General features: G+C 33.9%; 2 protein-coding genes and 1 pseudogene across 4 annotated transcripts; all 3 read left to right on the plus strand.

Moving 5' to 3' along the window:
* The first annotated feature begins 6,090 nt into the window (after positions 1–6,090).
* On the plus strand, positions 6,091–17,956 carry LOC120078157 (pentatricopeptide repeat-containing protein At2g20710, mitochondrial-like). 3 transcript variants are annotated; one of them, XM_039032382.2, is made up of 3 exons: positions 6,091–6,318; positions 10,500–10,660; positions 16,565–17,956. In XM_039032382.2, the coding sequence occupies exons 1-3, from the start codon at positions 6,291–6,293 to the stop codon at positions 17,792–17,794; spliced, it is 1,419 nt and encodes a 472-aa protein (XP_038888310.1). In that variant the 5' UTR covers positions 6,091–6,290; the 3' UTR covers positions 17,795–17,956. The 3 variants fall into 3 exon arrangements, with proteins under 3 accessions (XP_038888310.1, XP_038888307.1, XP_038888309.1); XM_039032381.2 differs by lacking the exon at positions 6,091–6,318 and adding an exon at positions 8,710–8,943; XM_039032379.2 differs by lacking the exons at positions 6,091–6,318; positions 10,500–10,660 and adding an exon at positions 7,784–8,943.
* LOC150036340 (uncharacterized) lies at positions 10,671–14,274 on the plus strand (annotated as a pseudogene).
* A 1,378-nt stretch (positions 17,957–19,334) lies between the features above and the next one.
* Positions 19,335–22,253, plus strand: LOC120077142 (pentatricopeptide repeat-containing protein At2g20710, mitochondrial-like). The gene is made up of 2 exons (XM_039031045.2): positions 19,335–19,733; positions 20,863–22,253. The coding sequence occupies exons 1-2, from the start codon at positions 19,464–19,466 to the stop codon at positions 22,129–22,131; spliced, it is 1,539 nt and encodes a 512-aa protein (XP_038886973.2). The 5' UTR covers positions 19,335–19,463; the 3' UTR covers positions 22,132–22,253.
* Positions 22,254–24,095: the final 1,842 nt, after the last annotated feature.

Below are 24,095 nucleotides of genomic sequence, written 5' to 3' on the forward strand. Positions count from 1 at the left end.
ACCACGAGTTTTAGGACATAAAACCCAATAAGATTTGCATGGGTGAGGGTTGGCTCAACAACTCCGGCTCAATAAACCCCCCATTTTAGAGGTAAGACCGGGTAGATAGCTGGAGACATAAGGTGCAAGACGGAATTCACGCCTACCCGATTAGGGATAGGAGAAAGGATGTTCTATTAAGTACTGAATCCAAGTCTTGAACAAGGGGCCCCACCTTCTATTGGTCCGAGAGGGATCCGGTTTAGTGATTGGATCATAAACCAATTGTTATTAGAGGATCAGTAGGAACTTAAGGAGTAAGACGTAATATCGGGGGTAAAACAACATATTGACCCAACTATTATTACGAACAACTTATGAAGGGTCGACTTACTGGTTACGGTTAAATCATGTGGACACAAATATATCTACAATGAGGAGAGTGCAACTATCGAGCAATACTGATTAATTTGGTCTAAAGAGTGTTAGCCAATTAATCTTAAATCATTGGAATTTATGATCTGGAGGTCCATAAAGTCCCTTTAAAAGCTCGTAAAACATGAACACATTGAACTAATAAATTGAGTGGATTTGGAAAAATATCAATTCGAATTGTTCAAATTGAATTTCAATTTGAAAATGTTCAAATTGAAATTAGGTTTGAATTTGAATAAGTTCTAATTCAAATTAGGATTTGTAGAATTATATTTGATATAAGTAACATTTAATTTGTTAAAATTAACGAAATTGGAGAGTTTATAATATTTATATATTGATTTAAATATTAATTACATGAATAGAATTCATGTTTAAAATAGATGTATGATTAATTTAATATTTGATATTAAATTATTTAATTAATTAAATATGTTTAATTAATCAAAAATCAAATTATTTCAAATTTCAATTCAATTTGAGAAATTGGATTTTGAAATTTTGTATTAATCAAATTGGTTTTTAATTAATTTGAAATTGATTAAGAAATGGAAATTAAGTTTTCGAATATATCAAAAATTTATTTTTGAATTTTCAAAGTGGAAACACCCACTTCTTTGAAGTAGGAGGTGTTTCCACATTAAGCACACACAATTCCACTTGGAATAGTAACTTGAAGCTGGCATGAAGATGTTTGTTCAATGCTTTCATAATAGAGGTGGATAAAAACTCCTCAAATTTGTTGAGTTTTGGGGATTGAAGGCAGCTGAAAAAGATTTTTGGATGTTCTTCTTTTTCCTTTAAAAACTCAAAAAAAAAAAAAATCTTCACAAATTCACTCGAGTTCGAGTTCCACCACTCAAATTCAAGGCTAAGAATAGTAGAGAAGATCTCTTGGTGGTTCACTGTCAATTTAAAGATGATTTTGTGCGAAGAGTAGCTTGGAATTGGAAGAATTCATCAAAGGTATGTTGTTAAGAAACCATCTTCTTAAATTTCTGTTTAAGCATGCTTTTAGAACTCAAATTAAATGTAATTAGAGTGTTTATTGATTCTGTTTGCTTCCGTTGCATGCTTGTATATACCATCAGTAGAAACTATAGAAACATCTATTAGTGATTACCTATCATTACCTATCTGAGATAGACAGTGACAGAGTTCTACCTCCGTCTATCTTAGATAGACAATGATAAAACTATATCACTACCTATCTGAGATAGATAGTGATAATGCTTTATCTCCATCTATCTGATATAGACAGTGATGGAGTTCTATCACTGTCTATCTCAGATAGACAGTGATAGTGTACTATCTCTGACTATCTTAATTCAAATTTATGAATAATACATGGAGTTTTACCCTTCTTTTTTTCTTCAGATTTGTTTCCTTGTGCTCTGATTATTGATGATTCAAGTTTCATTATTACTTTTCCTTTTCCTTTACTTCTTTTGCTGGTTGATGATTCAGCTCTGACTATTTTTTTTTACTTACCATCTAGTTAAACAAAATTAGGTTCAATAATGTTTAAAAGTATGATTAAATAGAAGAATTAATGAAATGAGAAGAAAAGATAATGATTATAACCTTAAGGATTTAACGATAGATTGTAATCTTGAATAATCAAAAGCAGTAATGGAGAAAAATGAAAATGAAGTGCACGACAGAGGATAGGGGAAAATGAAACCACTGCATCCAACAAAGAATGAAAATAAAGGAGAGACCAACGATGGTGATAGATGAAGCAGCGAAGAAGAAAACAAATGAAGAAAAATGAAGAAAAGAAGCAACAGGGATAGGTGGCAAAGCCAGCGATAGATGGGGATAAATGGGTATCGTGGTTGCCGTTGGAAGAAGAAGAAGGTGGGGTTACTACTGGGTATCATGTTCATGGGTTGGCGGGTCGCGATAGACGGGTCGTGGGTCGCGATTTTTTTCGTTGGGTTTGTGGGGTCATGGGCTTGGTTTGAAATAATTGGTGGCTGGGGACATTTTTGGTATTTCACTACAGTAGACTGGACCTTATTTAATTCGTTTTTAGTCAGGTTAAAATTTTGCAATTCATGTAAATATTTTGGATTTTTTTATTACTTTTGAAAAGGTCCCTTTTAATATTCAAAATAACGTTAAATTTATTAATTATAACAAATAAGGAAAAACCAACATACCTTTAGGACCTACCTTTAGCGAGGAAAATGATAGGAACTCGTATTGATAACGTGTTTTGAATTTGAGGAGCACAGTGACGCACAACGAGAACACGAATATGGAGAAAATATAATATAATAATAATATATAATAAAATAAAACATAATATATAAATATATAAAATAAATAAATAACAAAAAGTAAATAAAATAACAAATAATGAATTTCTCCACTTTCTCCAATCTTTTTGGATTGATCACCAATGTGTGTGTGTTTTTCAAAACCTATCAAATGTCACTATTTATAGGCAATTTGACAAGTAGGAGCTAGGTTACATGGACATTAATAGTGTGTAATCTTGAGACACATGGACAAAAAATGGATTAATAGATAAGTGACATATGACCAATGAACACTAATAAAAAACATCTACATTACACCTAATTTAACATATTTATGATATGATTACTTTTTTCAAACTATACTTCGTATTTTTCTTCTCTTTTCATCCAGGATGAAGACACATGGAAGACAGAATGGGCATTGAAGGGTACATTTGACATAGGTATGTTTTTTTGTCCGTTATAATTCTTACAAGTAATTAAGATTCTCTTAATGATCAATTATAAGGAACTTTTGTAATTTATTATTAATTATTTGAAGAGAACACACTCCATGATTCATCTGACATTAGTAGTAGTGTAACTTTGAATTATTAGATTATATAATATTAAATTTACCTCGCACCATCAACATATTAATTTATTCCTATTACTTTTAACCTTTTATGTAAGAGATGATTATGTTCAAATGCATGTTGTGGTTGACGATGTTGTCAAATACATTAAATCAAAGATACATAAGGGACCCTCTTTGACCTATGGAAGTGGACAAAGTGAATGGTGAGAAATGATAAACATGGATCATATAATGTAATCTATATAGATTGTTAAGAATCAACAATCAAATATGGACAAAAATGCAAAACAAAAAAGAACTAATACACAATTTACATGGTGTACTATCAGTAAATTAGTTACATTCATAGACCGAGGAAGAACGATTTATTATTAGAGAGAATAATTTACATAACAATGTTAAAAGCACCCAATAGGGGTAAAGAGTTTTAAAGCACGCTCCTCTAGATACTATGGTCAAAATCGAAAATAGCATAAATTACATATATACAAATTCAACTTAGTTGTTCGAAGCGTCGGACAACATATTTAAGACATTGACTTGAATTCTCTCACAAACAATAGATGTATTAGATGCAATATAAAACATTGTCAGGCAAACCCTCACTTTTTCCTCATGTCTTGGAGCATCACAAAAGAAATCATTAACAATTCCAAAATTCAACAAATCTAAGCAATAACTTTGGTGAACATATAGTATGATTACCAGTAGTACCAATTGTCATCACCTTAACTCTTTGTTCACTTCTCAGGAAGTGATATCTTACATCTATATGTTTAGTCCCCTCATGATGAACTTGACCCTTGGTTAGGTATATTGCACTCGAACTATCACGATAAACAATAACTTGATCATGATGTAAACCAAGATCACTAACTAGCCCTTTCAACCATATTCCTTCTTTAGCAGCTTCTGTCAAAGTCATATACTCTACTTCACTAATTGACAAAGTAACTGTATGCTATAAGGTTGTCTTTCAACTAAAAACAAAACCACCTAGACTGAACACATAATCAATCATAGACCTCCTATTATCAATATCTCCAACATAATTAGAATGAGAATAACTAGTTACTAAACCCTTTATATCATTCCATAAACAAAACAAACATCAGAAGTACCTCTAAGGTAACGAAAAATCCCTTCATCATGTAGCTAATTTTCCTTTCTAGGTTGACCTATGAACTTACTGACAACACGTAAAGCATGCACGACATCAGTCCTAGTACAAGTCATAACATACATCAAACTTCCCACTACATTAGCATATGGAACTTGAGACATATACTCCTCAGCTTCAGGTTGTGGTTAAAGCACAGAGGACAGACGAGCGTTTGCAATATTAGAGTATATATAAGCTTAACTAATCACATATTAAGTCTAAACAATATTTTTTTAATAGAGCTTCTTTGTGAAGGTTTTCTTTGTTTGATTTAATTAGTTCACTATTAAGAATTCTTGAGTTGATGATATTAAAGTTGCAAACGTTATAGGTGTCACCATCAATGACACCCACCTTTCAACCAACACCAATGGGGTCCATTTTTACATAGAGGAAATGTTTATGAAATCACTCCTCGTTATGTTCTTAGACTTGAGCCCCACCTCTCTCTGTTCTTCACCTCCGTTTTCCTTTGCTATTGTGCTTTCAAATTTAAGAGCAAGACCCCAAATACCCATAAATCCAGAAGATAAAATTTTAAAAATATATATATATTCAATTTAAGTAGTAATACTATACTATGTGACTTGCTTTTATTATTTGACATGTATAAAGCACTCCCTATTCTTATTATTTTTTTTCACAAATATGAATTTGTCTAAATCTCATTTGTCTCTCCATATTTTCAAAATAGGTCTAAATTTTATTTTGGTAACTTTATTTGCCTCATTTTGATCGCTATAATTTTAAAATATCCATCTTTTTTCCAATACTTTAAGCTTTTGTTTATTTTAATCAATATATTTTTAAGACGTTCCTTTTAGTTTTTGTAAATTTACAAAATAATCATTTTGGTCCCTCGATTTTCATATTTTTCTCTCTTTTTTAATAAAAATTTAGCATGATAGAGATTCTCAAAATACAGTCATTGTACCAAAAGGTTTCTATTGCGTTAAAATTTACTAATAGAGATTAAAATTTGGAAAATAGACATTTTAAAAGTTTATAATGGTTATGAATATTTTGAAATTAAATATACCAAATAAACCAAAGTTGATTAAATTAACATAGATCAATTAATCCACTTTATTTTGCCTCTCAATGACAGGATATCCATAGCTGGCAAAGCATAAAACCTTTTCCCCAAATTGTGAGTTACCCACTTTTTAACCTAAAGAAATCAAAAAGATAATTTGAAAAAAAAAAAGAAAAAGAAAAAAACTCAAAGAACAAAGATTTAAAAGATCAGATATACAGCTCTACCAAGAATCAAAATAGTTTATTTTTTGGAAGCCATAGAATCAGATTCTCCCAAATCATCAAATTGTTTATTCTTATACTCAAAATTGACCTGGATTCCAGGAATTTTAAATTTCAATTTCAAAAGAATTTAGAAGTATTTGGCATTCGCACAGTGGTCCAATAAAAAAAGCTGTTTCTTTTGTTACCTTTCCTCATCTCTTAATCGAAACCAAAAATATATATCCCTCCTCTAGATAGCCGACACGTGGCTTTCGACATCTCGAAATCAACCGTTCGATACAAATTTAAAATCTATCTGCCTCTTAATAACCGTTGGATCGGCTACATTATTCCATAAGCCTTTCTTTTATAAGAACCCACCCCATTACAAACAGAGAACAGAATAAAAATCAAAACTTTCGTAGAACCCATAATTTATTTTTTGATTTTTTTTGAGTTTGATAGTCTGAAAGAAGGATGAGTGGATTTGAGAAGCAAGTGAAGGAGAGGGCCAAGGAATTGAAGAGCTTGTTCAAGAAAGGAGTGAAGATTGTGGGAGAAACTTGCAAGAAAGGCTGGTCCAAAGTCAAGCAATTGAAAGGCTGATCATCATCATCATCATCATTAAATGATGATGATTCCAAAACTTCTTCTAGGTTAATTCTTCTGTAAAATTTTGGATTTTTTTTTCTGTAGGGATTTGTGTTTGAATGTTTGGATTCTTCTGATTTAGAAATTAGGGTTCTGTTTTTTTCTGGTTTTGTTGATTTGAAGTTGTTTATTGTTTTTCATTGATGTTGAATTTGAATTTTGTTCTTGTACTTCCTTGATGTCTATTAAATTCAATTTTTTCCCATAAGATTGCCAATTTGGGTGTTTTTTAGAAAAAAACTGTCTAAAAGAATAAAATAAAATAATTAATTAATTATACAGAATATTTCAAATTTGAGATAAGTATGAATTTATATTTCTAATATTATTTACTATGCAGTTTCAACTATGTTGACTAATGAATGAATCTGGCTAATTTGTGGCCAATTGTTTAGGATTTGTTTCCATCTCCTTATGCTGTTGGTTTTTCAATTTGTTTCTGTCATTTTGTTTCTTGAATACAGAAGTTGTGTTTCTGATTTAGTGCTTTTTTAGTTTTTTTTTTGTGTGTTTATGGATTTCTTTTCAAAATATTAAGGGAAAAAAATCTCAAATCCCCAAACTGATTTTTTTTTCTTGAATTATAATATTCTTTTTTTAAAAAAATCTTAAAACTCAAACTAACTTTTTTTTCTTTGAATTATGATATTTATTATATATATACCTAAATAAAAGGATCTGAACAAGTTTTATATATAAAAAAAATAAAATTAAATTAAAATACAGTTCTCAAATCGGAAACGAATCTTGAATGGAAAACTTGAAGGTTATATATATTTTTTTAGCACCAAAATCATACTTGTGATTTTAAAATCACTTGAAAACACACTTTTCATTACTCAAAATTAAGTTCGATTTAAGTTACACTTTTAAATGTAATTTTTATATCAATATAATTAATTTTGAAGGATTAAAGACATGTTTTACAGTTAATCATTTTAAAATCACTCTTAAACGTGTCTTTAAAAATTTGTTTTCTATGGTGAGGCTAAATTGTCATTTACTCAACAAGAGTGGTGACCAAACCATTGCTTTTCGAATTAAGTACAATAATAATAAGAGAATTCAGATCGAAGCTTTTCGATCACAACAATAATATGTTAACTCGTTTTGGTGTACAATTTTCTAATTTAGTCTAAAAGAAATCATATAATACTGCCCAGGTTTGTTTGCTCATAGTTGACTATAGTATTAAATTTAAGAATCTTTCTTTATATTATATAGTAAAACAATTACATAAAATATATATAGAAAATAAACAACAAAATATCATAGGTATATAATATCAATATAAATATTTTAATTCATTTAAAAGGAATAAAGTGTTAACTTATTAACTGTTTTAAAATGTTTTATAATTTTTTCAAAACATCTATTAACATCGATGTTTTTTATATTCATCCATGTTCCACCCCTCTTTTCATTATTATTATTATTATTAAAATTATATATAGTAATTTGATAGGTAACTATTGCATTAAAGTCAAGATGTCAAGATGAACATAGTGTTTATACTATCAACCTCAGGGTTAGAGGTCCCGAAGTTGATTCCCCACTCCACGCTTTAATTAAAATAACTTCGCAAAAAAAAAAAAAAATTAAATCTCTGTGTAGAATTATAAATGAAACATTTTAGTAAAAAATTCTCTTCCCATTCTTGAACCTTTGCTCATCCTCATTCTTCGAGCCCAAGGTCGAGGAACCCAATCACCACATGGCCGTGAGTTGAGCCTTTGTGCCAACCTATCCCTCGATTCATCCTCATTCTTAGAGGTCAACTTCAATCTCGGCCTTTGAGCTCAATTATAATATAAGGCATGTCACCTCCAGAAATTTAGAAACTTAGTCCAACTAACGGAAGAAGAATAGGTCCATCAAATACTTTAATTTCTCAAAATTTTCCTTTTATAAACCATGTAGAAGCACATTTTTTAAAAAATTCAAAGATATTTTTTAAACCGATGTATTTGGGATTTTATTTACATGCTAACCATCACAACATCTTTTAACTTTTTTTTTTAATTTAAATATTTCTTTTAACTTTTAAAAATTTAGATATATTTTAAAAACAAATTACTTACTATTTCTATCTAAAACTGAAATTAAGAATATTTCTTCACTCTTTCGAAAATTTAAGGGAAAGTTATTTTTAACGCAATATTTTCTATAATCTAGTCAAGAAACCAGGCCTAATTTCACTCTCCAAGTACGCACTCTTAGCCATTTTTACATTTAGTTGCAGACATTGAAGTTTCAAAACTCTTCCCATTCTCAATTTGTAAGCTTTTTCTTTCAATTCTCATCTTTTTCATCTTTGAATCAAGATGATGATAACGAAGCTCCGAAGCTGGAACAATCTTGTTCCCAATCTCCATCAAACCCCTCAACAATCTAATCCATTAGCTTCCTTTTTCTGTACTAAAACCCAAATTTCCCCGCCCTTCTCTTCCACTCCGCCGCCCTCATCAACAACTCTTCCCGATAAAATTTTAACCATACGAGACCCTAAAATCTCTGTTATTCCGGTACTGGAGAAATGGGTCGGCGACGGCGGAGCGATTGGGATACGGGAACTTCAATCTCTTGTTTACCTCATGAAAAACTTTCGACGTTTCAATCACGCTCTGCAGGTTCGCTTTCCCTTCTCTCACTTCCTGTAATTTGTTTACTGAATTCTAGAGGCTGATATATACCGTATTCTATTATAATCCCGCTTGCTAGGTTAAAGGAATTGGCTGTTTTCTAGTTTTGAAATGAGTTTTTGGTGATCTCTCGTTTTTATAGCTGAGATGGATTTGTAGGATTTGGTTCTTTTCTTGCCCTAATTTTGGAAGTGGGGTTTGTATTGTGAAGTTTCTGGTAGCTTGTTTGAGAAATTGTTAGCAGGACTGTTTAAAGGATTTGGGATTGAAGTAAAGATATTGTAATAAAACGGATATTTGATTTTGAAAGGAGAATGATTACAAGTCCTAGAAGAAAACGAGATACGAAAAGTGAGGTTTGTTTGATAACCATTTCGTTTTTGAAAATTAAGCTTATTAACACCATTTTCACGTTTAAGTTTTTGTTTTATGTTCTACTTCTTAAGAATTGTTTTCAAAATCCAAGTAAGTTTTGAAAACTAAAAAGAAATAGTTTTTAAAAGGTTGTTTATGTTTTTAGGGTTTGGCTAAGAATTCAGATGTTTACTTGGCAAAAGGTGGAAAGTTAAGAAATTGTGGGAAGATAAACACAATTTTACCTTGTAAGTTTCTTTTGTCTTGTTATTCACTTTTAACCTTGAAATTAAGTTTTTAAAAATTAAACATGGCACTTCTTGAAAAGTTGTTTTTGTTTTTAGAATTTGACTAAGAATCAAACAAATGGTAGTGAGAAATGTTGAATTAGGGTTTCTTACTCTAGGGGCTTTTTTGTCTTTTTCCTTGTACCCTAGGGTTTTCCATTTTTCTATTTAAGCTGGTGGTCACAATGTATTCTTTGTATCAATCTTCTAATAAGAATCTTTTTATCCCGTGGTTTTTTCTCCCTAATTAGGGTTTTTCACGTAAAATCTTGGTGTGCTATTTTTCTTTCCCTACTCTATTTTTCAGGAGACTCTATCGTAGTGATGACAGGGGACTCTAACGTCTAGGCCATCCTAATTTCCAGTATATGAATTATTTGTTTCCTCATCTTTTTCACAATATTAATATTTCTAAGCTGAAATGCGATGTGTGTGTCCAAGCCAAACAGTCTCGTGTTTCTCACGTTTCAGCCTTATAAGCCCTCTAAACCATTCACCCTGTTCCATAGCGATGTTTGGGGTCCGTCACCTGTTACTACCATAACTAGGAAGCGTTGGTCTATAAAGTACCGACACTCCTAAGATGGTCAAGTGTTAATGTTGGACATGTGTCGGGGGCGTGTTGGTGTCCGACATGCTAGCTGACGTGTCGGATATTTTATTATTTTTTTAAATGGCCGACACGGCGGGGACACAGGTAGGACACGGGTGGGACACGGTTGGGACACTTCTGGGACACAGCGCTGCAAAATTAAAGAGAAAAAACAGTGAAAGCTTATAAAATTAAAGTTAGCAGCCCAAAAGCATCGGCCCAAGCCCAAAACTTTTAGGTTTTTGTGTTTTTTTTTTTAATTTCTCAAATTATATTATTCCTTTCCACTTTTCTTTTCTTCAAAATATCAGAAGCAGAACTCCTCGAGTCCCCCTGCCCAAAATGCCTCACCTCCACGCCCACTCGATCGACTTCACGCCCAGCCGACTTCTCCACGCCTAGACTCGCTGGCGACTTCTCCTCACCCAAATTTCGTTCGACTTCTTCTCCACGTCTGACTTCGTTCAATTTGGTTTGTTTCTTCTTCTTTTATTTTTTTGCGTTTTTCTCCCAACCTACTATTTTTGTTTGAACATTTAAATCTTATTTTGTTTATTTTATTTTATTTAAAAAGTATGGCAAAATCATCTTCAAGTCATATTGAAATCAACTCAAAAATGACTACCGACGATGATACAAAACCATTATGGTAATATGTTACAAAAAATGAGAGATTGAATGAAGGAGGGGGAATATTTCTTGGCAATGTAATTTTTGTCAAGAAAATAGAAAAAGTTCTTATACAAGAGTTAGGGCGCATAAACTAAAATTAAGTGGATTTGGGATTGGAATATGTAAAAAAATACCCCTAAAGATCTTGTTGAAATGCAAAAATTAGAAGATGAAGCTAAGACGTGTATTGCAAGGAATGCACCTAAACAAGTTCCTTTACCATCTTCACGGCATATACAAATTGAATCTCAATCTTTTGGAATTGAAAATGGAAGTATGGTGGGTAGCTATTCAAATTCTTATTCAACACAATGGAACAAAAGAAAAGGAAAGGAAATGTTAGTGCACTAGAGAAATCATTTAACTTGGCAATTCGTGATCAAGTAGATTCAGAGATAGCTAGAATGTTTTATTCTTCAGGTTTGCCTTTTCACTTGGCTAGAAATCCACATTATGTCAACGCATTTTCTTTGGTTGCAAATAATGCTTTGTCGGGTTATATACCTCCAGGGTATAATAAATTGAGAACGATTCTTCTCCAAAAAGAAAAAGAAAATATAGAGAGATTGTTGCAATCGGTGAAAAATACATGGTCTCAAAAGGAGGTAAGTATTATCAGTGATGGATGGAGATCGCAGAGGAGATCATTGATTAACTTTATGGCAATTACAGAAGGTGGACCAATGTTTCTTAAAGCTGTAGATTGCTCAGAGACTAAAGACAAATACTTCATAGCAAATTTGATGAAAGAAGTTATAAATGAGGTGGGACATGAGAATGTGATTCAAATAATCACTGACAATGCTGCAAATTGTAAGGGTGCAAGACAAATTATTGAATCACAGTTCCCCAACATAGTTTGGACACCTTGTGTAGTTCATACCCTCAACCTTGCTTTGAAGAACATTTGTGCTGCAAGAAATATTGATAGTAATCAACATGTATTTGCAGAGTGTAGCTGGATTTCTGAAATTTTTGATGATGTTATGTTTGTCAAGCACTTTATCATGAACCATTCCATGAGGTTTGCTATGTTCAATGAGTTTGTGTCTTTGAAGTTACTTGCAGTAGCAGAAACACGATTTGCATCTACCATCATTATGCTTAGAAGATTTAAACTCATTAAGGGTGGCTTGCAAACAATGGTTATCAGTGATAAATGGGGATGCTACAGAGAAGATGATATGGTGAAAGCAAGACGTGTAAAGGAGTTAGTACTTAATGATATTTGGTGGGATAAGATTGATTATATTCTTTCTTTTACTACTCCTATTTATGATCTGATTAGAGATTGTGATATGGACAAACGTTGCCTCCATTTGGTATATGATATGTGGGACACCATGATTGAAAAAGTGAAGGTGGCCATCTATAAACATGAAGGAAAGCATCCAGATGAATCATCATCATTTTATGGAGTGGTGCATCAAATTTTGATTGACCGTTGGAATAAAAATAACACTTCTCTCCATTGTTTGGCACATTCTTTAAATCCAAGATATTCTAAGACATCCTAGATCTTTATTTTATATTTTCAATTTCTATGCACACTCTAAAGTTGGGTATATTTTATAATTTTATTTAGGTATTATAGTCCACAATGGCTTGAAGAAGACAAGACTCGAGTTCCACCACATAAAGACTTAGAAGTATCAAGAGAGAGGATGAAGTGTATCAAGAGATACTTTAGTTCAGAGGATGAGCGAACAAGAGTAAACATTGAATTTGCCAATTTCTCTACAATGTCTTTAGAGTTTGTTGAACATGATTCCATACGTGATAGATATAATATGCCTTCGAAGAGTTAGTGGGCCATCCATGGTGCCTTTACTCCAATTTTACAATCACTAGCTATGAAGTTATTTGTTCAACCTTCATCTTCCTCGTGTTGTGAGCGAAATTGGAGTACATATTCATTTGTGCACTCCATGAGAAGGAACAAGATGATACCAAAACGTGCAGAAGACTTGATGTACATCCATAGCAATCTACGTCTTTTATCAAGAAGAACTCCTGAATATTTCAAAGGAGAGATGAAAATGTGGGACATTGCTGGAGATTCATTTGATTCATTTGAAGATGCAGGAATGCTTGAAGTAGCTAGTTTATCTTTGGACGAACCAGAATTGGAAGCTGTAGTTTTTACTGATGATGGTGATCAGAATGAAGCTTCGAGTAGTTAAGAGGACATTGGACAAGAATGAAGAAAATATGGCTTGGCTTCTTCGATTCTATTTTGTGGTTTTGTAACTTTTGTAGTGTTCAACTAATTACTTAAACAGTTAAACTTGTTACGACTTATGACATTGGACCGTTAGTCATCTACTCATCTTATCTATGGTTGTATCTTGTATGGTTGTTAATGGTGTTTTTAAATGGAATATTTCCCAATATGTTTATTTCATGACATATATTTAATTTTTTTAATAAAAAAAAAATAACGTGTCCCCGACGTGTCGTGTCCTACTTTTTTGAAAATTGGCGTGTTGCCGTGTCATTGTCCGTGCTTCTTAGGCGTTGGTTTGTAACCTTCATTGACGATCATACTAGACTAACCTGGGACTTTCTTCTGACAGACAAATCCGAAGTTACTTCGGTCTTCCAACAATTCTACAATTCTATAGAAACCCAGTTCAACGCCAAAATTGCTATTCTCCGGAGTGATAATGGTCGAGAATACCTTAATAACGCCTTACGAGAATTCCTAATCTCAAAAGGAATTGTCTATTAGAGTTCCTGTGCATACACTTCTCAACAAAATGGAGTGGCCGAATGGAAAAACCGTCACCTAGTCGAAGTTGCTCGATCTTTTATATTGTCAACTTCCATTCCTTCTTATTTGTGGGGTGATGCTATCCTAACAGCAGCCTATCTAATAAATCACATGTCATCCCGGGTTCTAAAGTTTCAAATCCCCTTAGATTTTGTCAAAGAGTCCTACCCAAATACCAGACTTCTTTCTGATGTACCTCTTCGTGTCTTTGGCTGTGTGGTGTTTGTCCATACTCATGGCCTTAACCGTACCAAGTTTACCCTTCGGGCTCAGAAATGTGTCTTTGTGGGGGTACCCACTACATCAGCGTGGGTACAAGTGTTATCATCCCTCTTCCAGAAAATACTTTGTCTCTAGGGATGTGACATTCTTTGAAGATCATCCTTTCTTTCCCAATGGTTCTCTTCAGGGGAGCATATTAGTGAAGAAACCAATTGGGGTCCGAGTTTATTTGTCTTACATGAACCCATCCTTGATATCAGTGTCAGCACAAATGAACCTATTCTCCCAACCAAACAAGTCCTAGGAAGAATCTCAGGAAGGAAATAGCGCCGCCTGTTATCTCTCCGGCTCCAGTCCATGAGTCAGAACAGAGATCAGTTCCAGGTATTAATAGTCCTATCCCTGATCATGATAATAAATATGATAAAACCGATGCTTATGTTGAAAATGTTGAGAGCAAAAATAGGGAAGATAATGACAGCAAAGATGAAATCGAGATCGATGATGGCGTAGAGACAGATGATTGTGAGACTCTTGGGACATTGTTGAACCTGGGAAAGAAGCGTCTCTTACTCCCGCTGAAAAAACCATTGAAAGTGGGAAAATAACAAAACAGGAGGATGAGTGCAGTACGTCAGAAGGAAGTAAAGACAGAGATGAATCCCTTGATCTTCCAATTGCCCTAAGGAAAGATACTAGATCATGTACAAAATATCTACTGCAGAGTTACTTGTCCTATAGCAATCTGTCTCCTGATTTCAAGGCCCTCACTACAAACCTAGACATAGTGGTGATACCAAACAGTATACACACAACATTGGAAAGCCCTGAATGGAAAGTTGCAGTCATGAAAGAAATGAGGGCTCTCGAGAAAAATCATACGTGGGACCAAGTCAATCTTCCAAGTGGTAATAAAGCAGTCGGATGTAAATGGGTGTTCACAATAAAGTATAGGCCCGATGGAATAGTTGATAGATACAAAGCCAGATTAGTTGCCAGGGGATTTACTCAGACTTTCGGGGTTGATTATTCCGAGACTTTTTCGCTGGTTGCAAAGCTAAATACAGTTCGAGTCTTCCTTTCTGTTGCAGTTAATAAAGATTGGCCCCTTCACTAGCTTGATGTGAAGAATGCCTTTCTCAACGGAGAGTTTGAGGAAGAAGTCTACATGAGTCCTCCCCCAGGATTCGAGAAACAGTTTAATCACCGAGTTTGCAGACTAAGGAAATCCTTATATGGGTTAAAATAATCCCCAATGGCTTGGTTTGGCAGGTTTACTATGTTTGTAAAGTCGCAAGGGTATAAACAGGGTTATTCTGATCATACTCTTTTCACTAAAAGATCAGTATCTGGGAAGATTGCAGTTTTGATTGTTTATGTTGATGACATTGTTATTTCAGGCGATGATACTTCAGAGATTGACTGACTGAAGGCAAAGATGGCTGAGGAATTCGAAATCAAGGACCTTGGAAAACTAAGATACTTCCTTGGAATGGAAGTAGCTCAATCGAAAGAAGGAATTTCAATTTCCCAACGGAAGTATACTCTGGACTTGCTTAAGGAAACATGTATGACAGGGTGCAAACCAGTTGACACTTCTATAGAAGCAAATGCAAAGTTAAGTAATATGAGTGAAGGTATTCCAGTTAGCAAAGAAAGATATCAACGATTTGTTGGGAAATTAATATATCTCTCATACTAGGCCCGACATCTCATATGCAGTGAGTATGGTAAGTTAGTTCATGCAGTCTCCATACGAAGAACATATGAGGGTAGTGGAGCGCATTTTGAGATATCTGAAAAACTCTCCAGGGAAAGGCTTGATGTTCAGGTAAACTGAAAGGCGATGCATCGAAGCTTACACCGATGCTGACTGGGCAGGATTAGTAGTAGACAGAAAATCGACATCAGGGTATTGTACCTTTTTGTGGGGTAACCTTGTTACATGGAGAAGCAAAAAGCAAGGTGTTGTTGTTAGAAGTAGTGTCGAGGCTGAGTACAGGGCCATTAGTCTGAGAATCTGTGAAGAAATTTGGCTTGAAAAAGTTTAAGAGACCTTGATTAAGATCATATCGGTCCAATGAAGCTCTACTGTGATAACAAAGCTGCAATAAGCATAGCAAATAACCTAGTTCAACATGACAGAATAAAACATGTGGAGATTGATTAGCATTTCATCAAGGAAAGACTTGATAGTGGCAACGTTTGTGTTCCTTATATTTCTTCCAATCAACAGATTGCAGATGTCTTAACAAAGGGACTGCCCAGACAGTTGTTGACGCATGTGTGAGCAAGTTGGGTCTTATTGACATCTACGCCTCAGCTTGAGGGGGAGTGTTGAAATTAGGGTTTTTTACTCTAGGGGATTTTTTGTCTTTTTCCTTGTATCTTAGGGTTTCCTTTTTTTCTATTTAAGCTTGTGGTCACAATGTATTCTTTGTATCAGTCTTCTAATAAGAATCCTTTTATCCCGTGGTTTTTTCTCCCTGATTAGGGTTTTCCACGTAAAATCTTGGTGTGCTATTTTTCTTTCTCTACTCTATTTTTCATCAAGAAGTTTAGGAGAAAACAAACATAAATTTCAAAAACTAAAAATGAAATCGTTACCCAACAGGACTTGAATGGTTATCAAATGGAGCTTTAAGACACTGTTTTTTTTAACAGTTTTCAAGCAAGTTCTGAATTTCTTTGTTTCTTGCTTTTGTCCAGATATCTCAGTGGATAACGGATCGAAGATACTTCAGTTTATCACCGAGCGATGCAGCAATCAGGATGGATTTAATCCATAGAGTTCATGGTCTGGAACATGCAGAAAATTACTTCAATAGTATATCTTCTCAGTTGAAAACTTCTAATGTTTATGGCGCTCTTCTCTGTAGTTATGTGCGAGAGAAATCAGTTGAGAAAGCTGAAGCCATTATGCAAGAAATGAGAAAGATGGGCATTGCTAATACGTCCTTTCCTTATAATGTGCTAATTAACCTCTACGCTCAGATTGGGCAGCATGATAAGATTGATCTACTGACTCAAGAAATGAAAATGAAGGGAATACCTCAAGATATTTACACAATTAGAAATCTTTGTGCAGCTTATGTTGCTAAGACAGACATTTTTGGTTTGGAAAAGATCCTTAAAAGGATCGAGGGTTCTGAACTCAAGGCTGATTGGAGGATTTATTCAATTGCTGCTAGTGGCTATCTATCAGCTGGGTTGGAAACAAAGGCTCTTTCCATGCTAAAGAAAATGGAGGAGAAGATTCCATCGAATAATAATAAATCTGCGTTTGAGTTTCTTCTGGCCCTTTATGAAAGAACAGGTCGTAAGGACGAACTTTACAGAGTTTGGAGTACCTTCAAGCCATTAATTAGACAAACACTTGTGCCATATGCTTTAATGATCACATCTCTTGTCAAGCTTGATGATATTGAAGGGGCTGAAAGGATCTTCCAGGAGTGGGAATCAAAATGTACTGAATATGACTTTCGAGTGTTGAATCGTCTTCTGGTTGCTTATTGCAGAAAAGGTCTTTTGGATAAGGCGGAATCGGTTGTTAACCAAGCAGTGGTTGGAAGAACTCCATACGCCAGCACGTGGAGTGTGTTAGCCACGGGATACGCAGAACACGGATGCATGAGCAAAGCCGTTGAGATGTTGAAGAAAGCTATGTTAGTTGGAAGGCAAGATTGGAGACCAAAGTGTGACATTTTGGAAGCTTGTCTGGATTACTTGGAAGAGCAAGGAGATGCAGAAACAATGGAGGAAATAATACGACTATGCAAAAGCTCGGGTATGGTAGCGAAGGAGCTGTACTACAGATTGCTGAGAACTTCCATAGCAGGGGGAAAATCAGTTCTCAGCATTCTAGAACAGATGAAAATGGATGGTTTTTCAGTAGATGAAGAGGTTGACAAAATTCTAGGAACTAAGACGAACTTGTAGCTTTTAGAGCAGATGAAAATGGATGGTTTTTAGCAGGGGTAAAATGTCTTAGTTTTTCTTAGACTTTTGATTTGTTGACAGAGGCAATGTCTAGAACTGCTATGGCTGAAATGCAAGGCGAGCTCTTTCTTGTGATGATAAAAGGAATGCTAATTTCACTTATCTTGGGTCTGTTCATCATTATCTCAACCATTAACATTTTGGTAGGCAAAAGATAACATAACTCAACTACCATTTTATCAAAATACGCGATTCCAATCTTTCAATCTCTATTATACTAAAAAAAATTAATTAAAAAAACACCATTGTTGTAGACACTTTAAAAGTTGTGTTCTTGGGCTTTTAAGAAAGATTTTGATTGGGAGGGTAAAAGTAGGAAGCTTGTGGCTATAGATGTGTATTATAAAAAAACTCATATGTTGTAAAGAATGCAAAAGTGAATATTTGGGTACATTTTTTATTGTATCTATACATGTGCACTCTATCAAAGTGTCCATTCATAAGTTTAAATTGCACGTGACAAACTTTTATTTTTCTAAAAAAATAATTTATATGTATTTTTTGTTTTTATTATGAAAGAGAATACATTTGTTGCACTTAAGTATTACTCTGGTGTAAATATCTCCATTTTTTTGTAATATATTACTGTTTAATCATGTAGTAAATCTAACTATAAAGAAGGTTACTAATGTCTAGGCTATTTGAGGAGGATTCTTAACTTTTGATTCCTTAGTCAAGGATATATGTGTTTTGAATGATGAAGTTGGCAACATTATATTTATACTTAATTTACTTAGAGGATTAACCACCATACATTTCAAGCTTAAATAAACATCTACAAAATCTAGACATAAAAACCTCCAAATGTGAATTTTTAACACAAAAATATTGTACTACCATTTATAGAAAAAAAGTTATTTACAAATTTAAACATAGCTCAATTGGTTAACAAATGTGTCATCAACAATAGTGGGACTCTTTTTCATATGTTGAACTAAAAATCATTCATGGATCAAAGCTCCATGGTAAAACTTGAACTTTTCTTAATAAAACCAACATTCAAAATTGATAAGTTACTTGTTACATACTTTTAAATCAAGATTTCAATGATTTACCTCACTTTTTTAATTGAGAGAAACAACATTCATATTTAACTATAAATCTTAAAAAAATGATGATTTAATATTACCATTGATTCATCTAAGTCTGGATTCATCTGAGTCTAAATTCATGGATTGGACTGTTAGAGAAGGCCTGTGGAACCATTAATGTTGCAATTATAGTATTAAATTTTGTGTTTACATTATCATCGATGTTTTTATATTTTCTTGATTCAACATTAACATAAAAGGTGAATTAACAATTACATTCTATTATTAAAAAAATAATGAATTAAAAATAAGCACCAATACATCACTAATAAAAGTATAATATAAATAAAAGTATTTTAAATATCCATTTACTAATTTAACTCGTTTTTTCTTTTAATTTTTGTTATGTTTTAGAAATATGATTAATATCGACATTTCTTATTGATATGAGTAAAATATATCATATACTTTTACATCGACGTTTAAGAGCTCTTGCTCTTGGTTGCAGTCAGAAACCGCCGAACCCTTCTATTCTCCCGCCGGAACTTCCCGTCGACTCCTCAGTGCTGAATCCGACTATGATAAAGCTCCATTGCTCTCAGCCATGGCGTTGTTACTCCAATTTCAAGGTATTTCAGGCTCTATTCTACTCATCAAAAGCCTTACCTTCTTCTCGAAGTCCTGAGGATACTCTCTACCGAAGGGTTTCTCAGGCCGGCGATCCTCGAATCTCAATTGTTCGCGTGTTGGTCCAATGGGTCGAAGAAGGCCGAGAAGTCAAGCAATCTGACCTGCAAAAGCTCATCAAGCAGCTCAGGAAGTTCCGTCGCTTCAACCATGCTCTACAGGTACCCTTATTTTGAAATCGCATTCATTGTTACTACTTGTTGCCTTGTACATGACAATTCTCTCATTCTGGTCTGGTTCTTTCGTATGATAATGAATGTTTAATTAATTGAAGAGGGGAGTGGATGGCGTCTAAAAATGCATTTGTCAGTGTCAACTTTAGTATGACTTTAACTGTTAAGGCATATACCTTCGAGCTTTTCAAATCCTCTCACCCCACATATTATTGAACTAAAAAAACGTCTATTGGTATAAAATTCTTGTCTTATCCCATTGTGGCATCGGGTGATTGCCTTTATTGAGACATGCTTTAATTAGAGATCTTTATGAACGGCATTTTTTTTTCAACTTGGAAGTGGAATAATTTTAAGTGACCCAGAAGCTTAAAGCTTATGAGTTATGGTAAATTCAATTATATCAATATTTTAACACTCCTCACTTGTGAGTTTAAAAATTTGTAGAAGGTTCAAGTGGAAGTCAATATTAATTGGAGAGGAAACGATACTATCAGGAACTCGAACACATAGCCTCCTACTCTATTCTATATTAATGTTATGTTTGTGAACAAAATCCCACATTGGTTAGGGAAGGAAGTGATCATAGATATATATGTGAGGACAATTATCTCAATTGGTATGAGGCCATTTGGATGGTACCAAAAGCAAAGCCATGAGGGTTTATGTCTAAAACAGGTAATATCATATCATTGTAGAGATTAGTGGAGGTTTCGGTAAATTTAAGATCAACTCTTTTTGACCCAATAATAGGAATATCTTTGCATTTTAAAAACAATGCTATGTATCTTTGTTGAGGGAGGAGAATGCTCTTTGTAACCTTTCAGAACAGTAGAACGTTTCTATTCTGTGAGCTTTTAGTATTGACATTTCGTGTGTTTAAACTTTCCCAGCTTGGATTTTCTTCACCCACAATTAAGGGCACCGTTATATCTTCAGTTACTATATTAATGATCTTGTCTAGTTAGGTGGACTAATTGTGGCTGTCGTCTTTCCCTTTTTGCATGTCTTCTTCACTCAAACGGAATCATTGAACTTAAATCATCTATCAATGCTAAATCATAAATATGTCTTTGTTATCCACAGTTTGACATTATTGATTACTGTTTTGCAACAGTTGTGTGAATGGATGAGTAATGAAAGGAACCAAGACCCGTCACCTGGGGACATTGCTATTCAGTTAGACTTAATTTCAAAAGTTCATGGTTTGGAACAAGCTGAAAAGTATTTTAGCAGCATCAGGGAATCTTCAAGAGATCATAAGGTCTATGGAGCACTTCTAAACTGTTACGTAGAGAATAAAAATTTGGAAAAGGCAGAGGCGATCATGCAGAAGATGAGGGACGTAGGATTTATGAAAACACCACTTTCCTATAACGTTATGTTAAGCCTTTATGCTCATCTCGGCAAACATGAAAAATTTGATGAATTAATGGAAGAAATGGAAGAGATTGGAATTGCTCGTGATAGATTTACATATAATATTCGTATGAATGCTTATGCAGCTACTTCCAATATAACAGACATGGAAAAGCTTTTGTTGAAAATGGAGGCAGATCCACTTGTTACTATGGATTGGCATGCTTATTTCATTGTAGCAAATGGATATTTCAAAGCTGATCTTTCTGAAAATAGTATATTGATGCTGAAGAGATCAGAACAACTCATTGGTGACAAGCAAAAGTGGCTTGCATATGAATGTCTCATTACACAATATGCTGCTATGGGAAATAAGGATGAGGTGTATCGGGTTTGGAACTTGTACACGAAGTTGACAAGAAGATACAATTCAGGATACCTTTGTATAATAAGTTCATTAATGAAACTGGATGATATCGATGGTGCTGAAAAAATCTTGAAGGAATGGGAATCAGGGGATACATGTTTTGACTTTAAAATTCCGAACATGATGATAAATAGTTACTGTAAGAAGGGACTCGTGGATAAGGCAGAAGCATATATAAGCAGGCTTACAGAGAATGGCAAGGAACCACAAGCAAACACTTGGGATCGACTAGCAAGTGGATATCATGCTAATGGTTTGACAAATAAAGCAGTTGAAACTCTGAAGAAAGCAATCTCAGTTAGTCAACCTGGATGGAAGCCTAATTATCATACCTTGGCCGCATGTTTTGAATATTTGAAAACAAATGGAAATGTGGAGTTAGCAGAGGAAATCTTTGGGCTCCTTCGCAAACGTGATATTGCTGCCTTAAAAATTTGTAATAGATTAGAAGATTATATCCACAGTGAAAACAAAACCTCAATCAAGTGCCCTGATCAACTCGGCCTGGAAGGTCAGAATGAGAGACTCGATCACGTGTCAGATCGAAACAAGATCGACTTTGCTGAGCTAAAGTATGAGGAAACTTCTGATTGTAAGTGAAGTTTTTTTTTCCTTCCGAACATGCTTCCTTGTTATAGTATAGCATTAACTTTTTTCAATGTTCTTGAAATACCCATATATTTGGATTATTTAATTTGGGAAATCTTATCTTCTTCTAGTAATCAGCGTGTAGGGAATTTGCATCTACAAATTTTCTTCCTTGCAACCTTTTTTCTTTTCCACCTTGGATCACTATGTCATGTGAAGTATTGGAAATCAAGATTTGAGAAGACTATATTTTTCATTTCACCGGCCACAATTTCTTTTGACATAAGTGTCAATTTCTTGTGTGGGTATTTCTTATATATTATTTACTATGCAGTTTCAACTCTCTTGATTAATGAATTTGGCTGTATGAATTCCTATGATCGCAATCTTTGCATTACGTTAACGCATATTCTGCACAAAAATACAAAAATCAACTGTTCTAATGTGCTGAACGCATGCGACTGCAATATTACGAAATTGATGCTTAATGGACGCAAAGTAACATATTTCATCAACGCAATCCAACATTGTTTAAGAACTTAGCATTATGATAACGTGCATTTCTACCCGTTATCACACCCCCAAATTTTAACAATGCTTGTCCTCAAGCATAAGCTAAAGATTCCTTTAGCAAGTCAATCCGCAAAGTTCTTTTCCTAGACTTCTCAAGGATATTTCATTCAAACCCTATATACCTGAATTTCCTTAAGTCTCATTCAAGTTTCCTTTAGCAAGTCAATCCGCAAAGTTCTTTTCCTAGACTTCTCAAAGATATTTCATTCAAATCCTATATACCTGAATTTTCTTAAGTCTCATTCAAGTCTCTTTTTAAAATATTTCTAAGACCTAGAGACTGCAAGCTTAACTTTAAAAAGGACTTTACTAAATTCCGGAACATCGCATGATTTATTTCAAAAAGGAAATTTTCTACTGGGGTGAAATGATTTTATCCTTGCACAAAAATTTTCTTCATTGATATTTTTTTCTGACCTTGCGCTGATCCGAGTGCCTTGCCTTCATTTTGGCTTGCCCCCATGGGTGTCATGCGGACATCCTACTACGAGCAATGCACTCTTTCTCAAACTAAACTCATACCTATTTGACAGTGGAGTTGCAGTCATTTATTTATGCGTTGATCCTGATAACTTATTTTCGTTTTGGCTTACCCTCACGTGCCATGCGAACATCCAACTACAGGTAAGTGCCTTTCACAACTTAACTTTTATCAACATGGGTTTCCCATTGCATTAACAGTGGAGTTGTTATTCTCGATTTTTTTTTTTTTTTATAGAAAATAGCAAAGTCGAAAATAAATCTCATTGCCAAAAGATTAAAATAAGTCATGCGACGTTCTAGAATGCGTTGTAAAGAGAGTTTGAAAGAAAGTTAGCAAACCCCTAACTTCTAGAAATATTTCATGGGGTGGCTATTTTAAGATTAAGTTGACTCTAGTATATACAAAATAAATAGAAGCATATTTTTCATTATTGAAATCATTCTTGACAAAGAACAAAATGCGGTAAACTATTAAATTTATCTATGTCAAATGATTGCGGTAATTAAAGAGGATGCGGTGATAAGACTTTTAAAACTAACATGCGATGTGATAGCGCAAAATCTGAAATAAAGATAAGGAAGAGTGCACCCCCAAATTTTGTGCTATCACCTGCATTATGTATTGACACATCCATCCTTGCAGCGATCTATGTTCTGTGGATTGCGGTGATGGAGTGAGATCATTTTCTTCTTCTTGAAACATCTCTGCAATCCTGTGTCTTAATCGTTATAAACAAACAAAGAGAGGGCCAAATGATTTAAAACAAAACAAGTTTTTTTTTTTTTTTTTTTTTTTTTTTTTTTTTTTTTTTTTTTTTTTTTTTTTTAAGAGAGGTAAAAGTAAGTAAGATTCAGATAGCTAAATACTAGGAAAAGTGACAAAGGAATAAGAGTTAAAGAATCATGTAGGGGGTAGTCCC

The sequence above is a fragment of the Benincasa hispida genome, chromosome 5 (genome assembly GCF_027475165.1).
Source record: "Benincasa hispida cultivar pf3 chromosome 5, pf3_genome.v1.1, whole genome shotgun sequence".
Taxonomy (NCBI): Eukaryota; Viridiplantae; Streptophyta; class Magnoliopsida; order Cucurbitales; family Cucurbitaceae; genus Benincasa; species Benincasa hispida.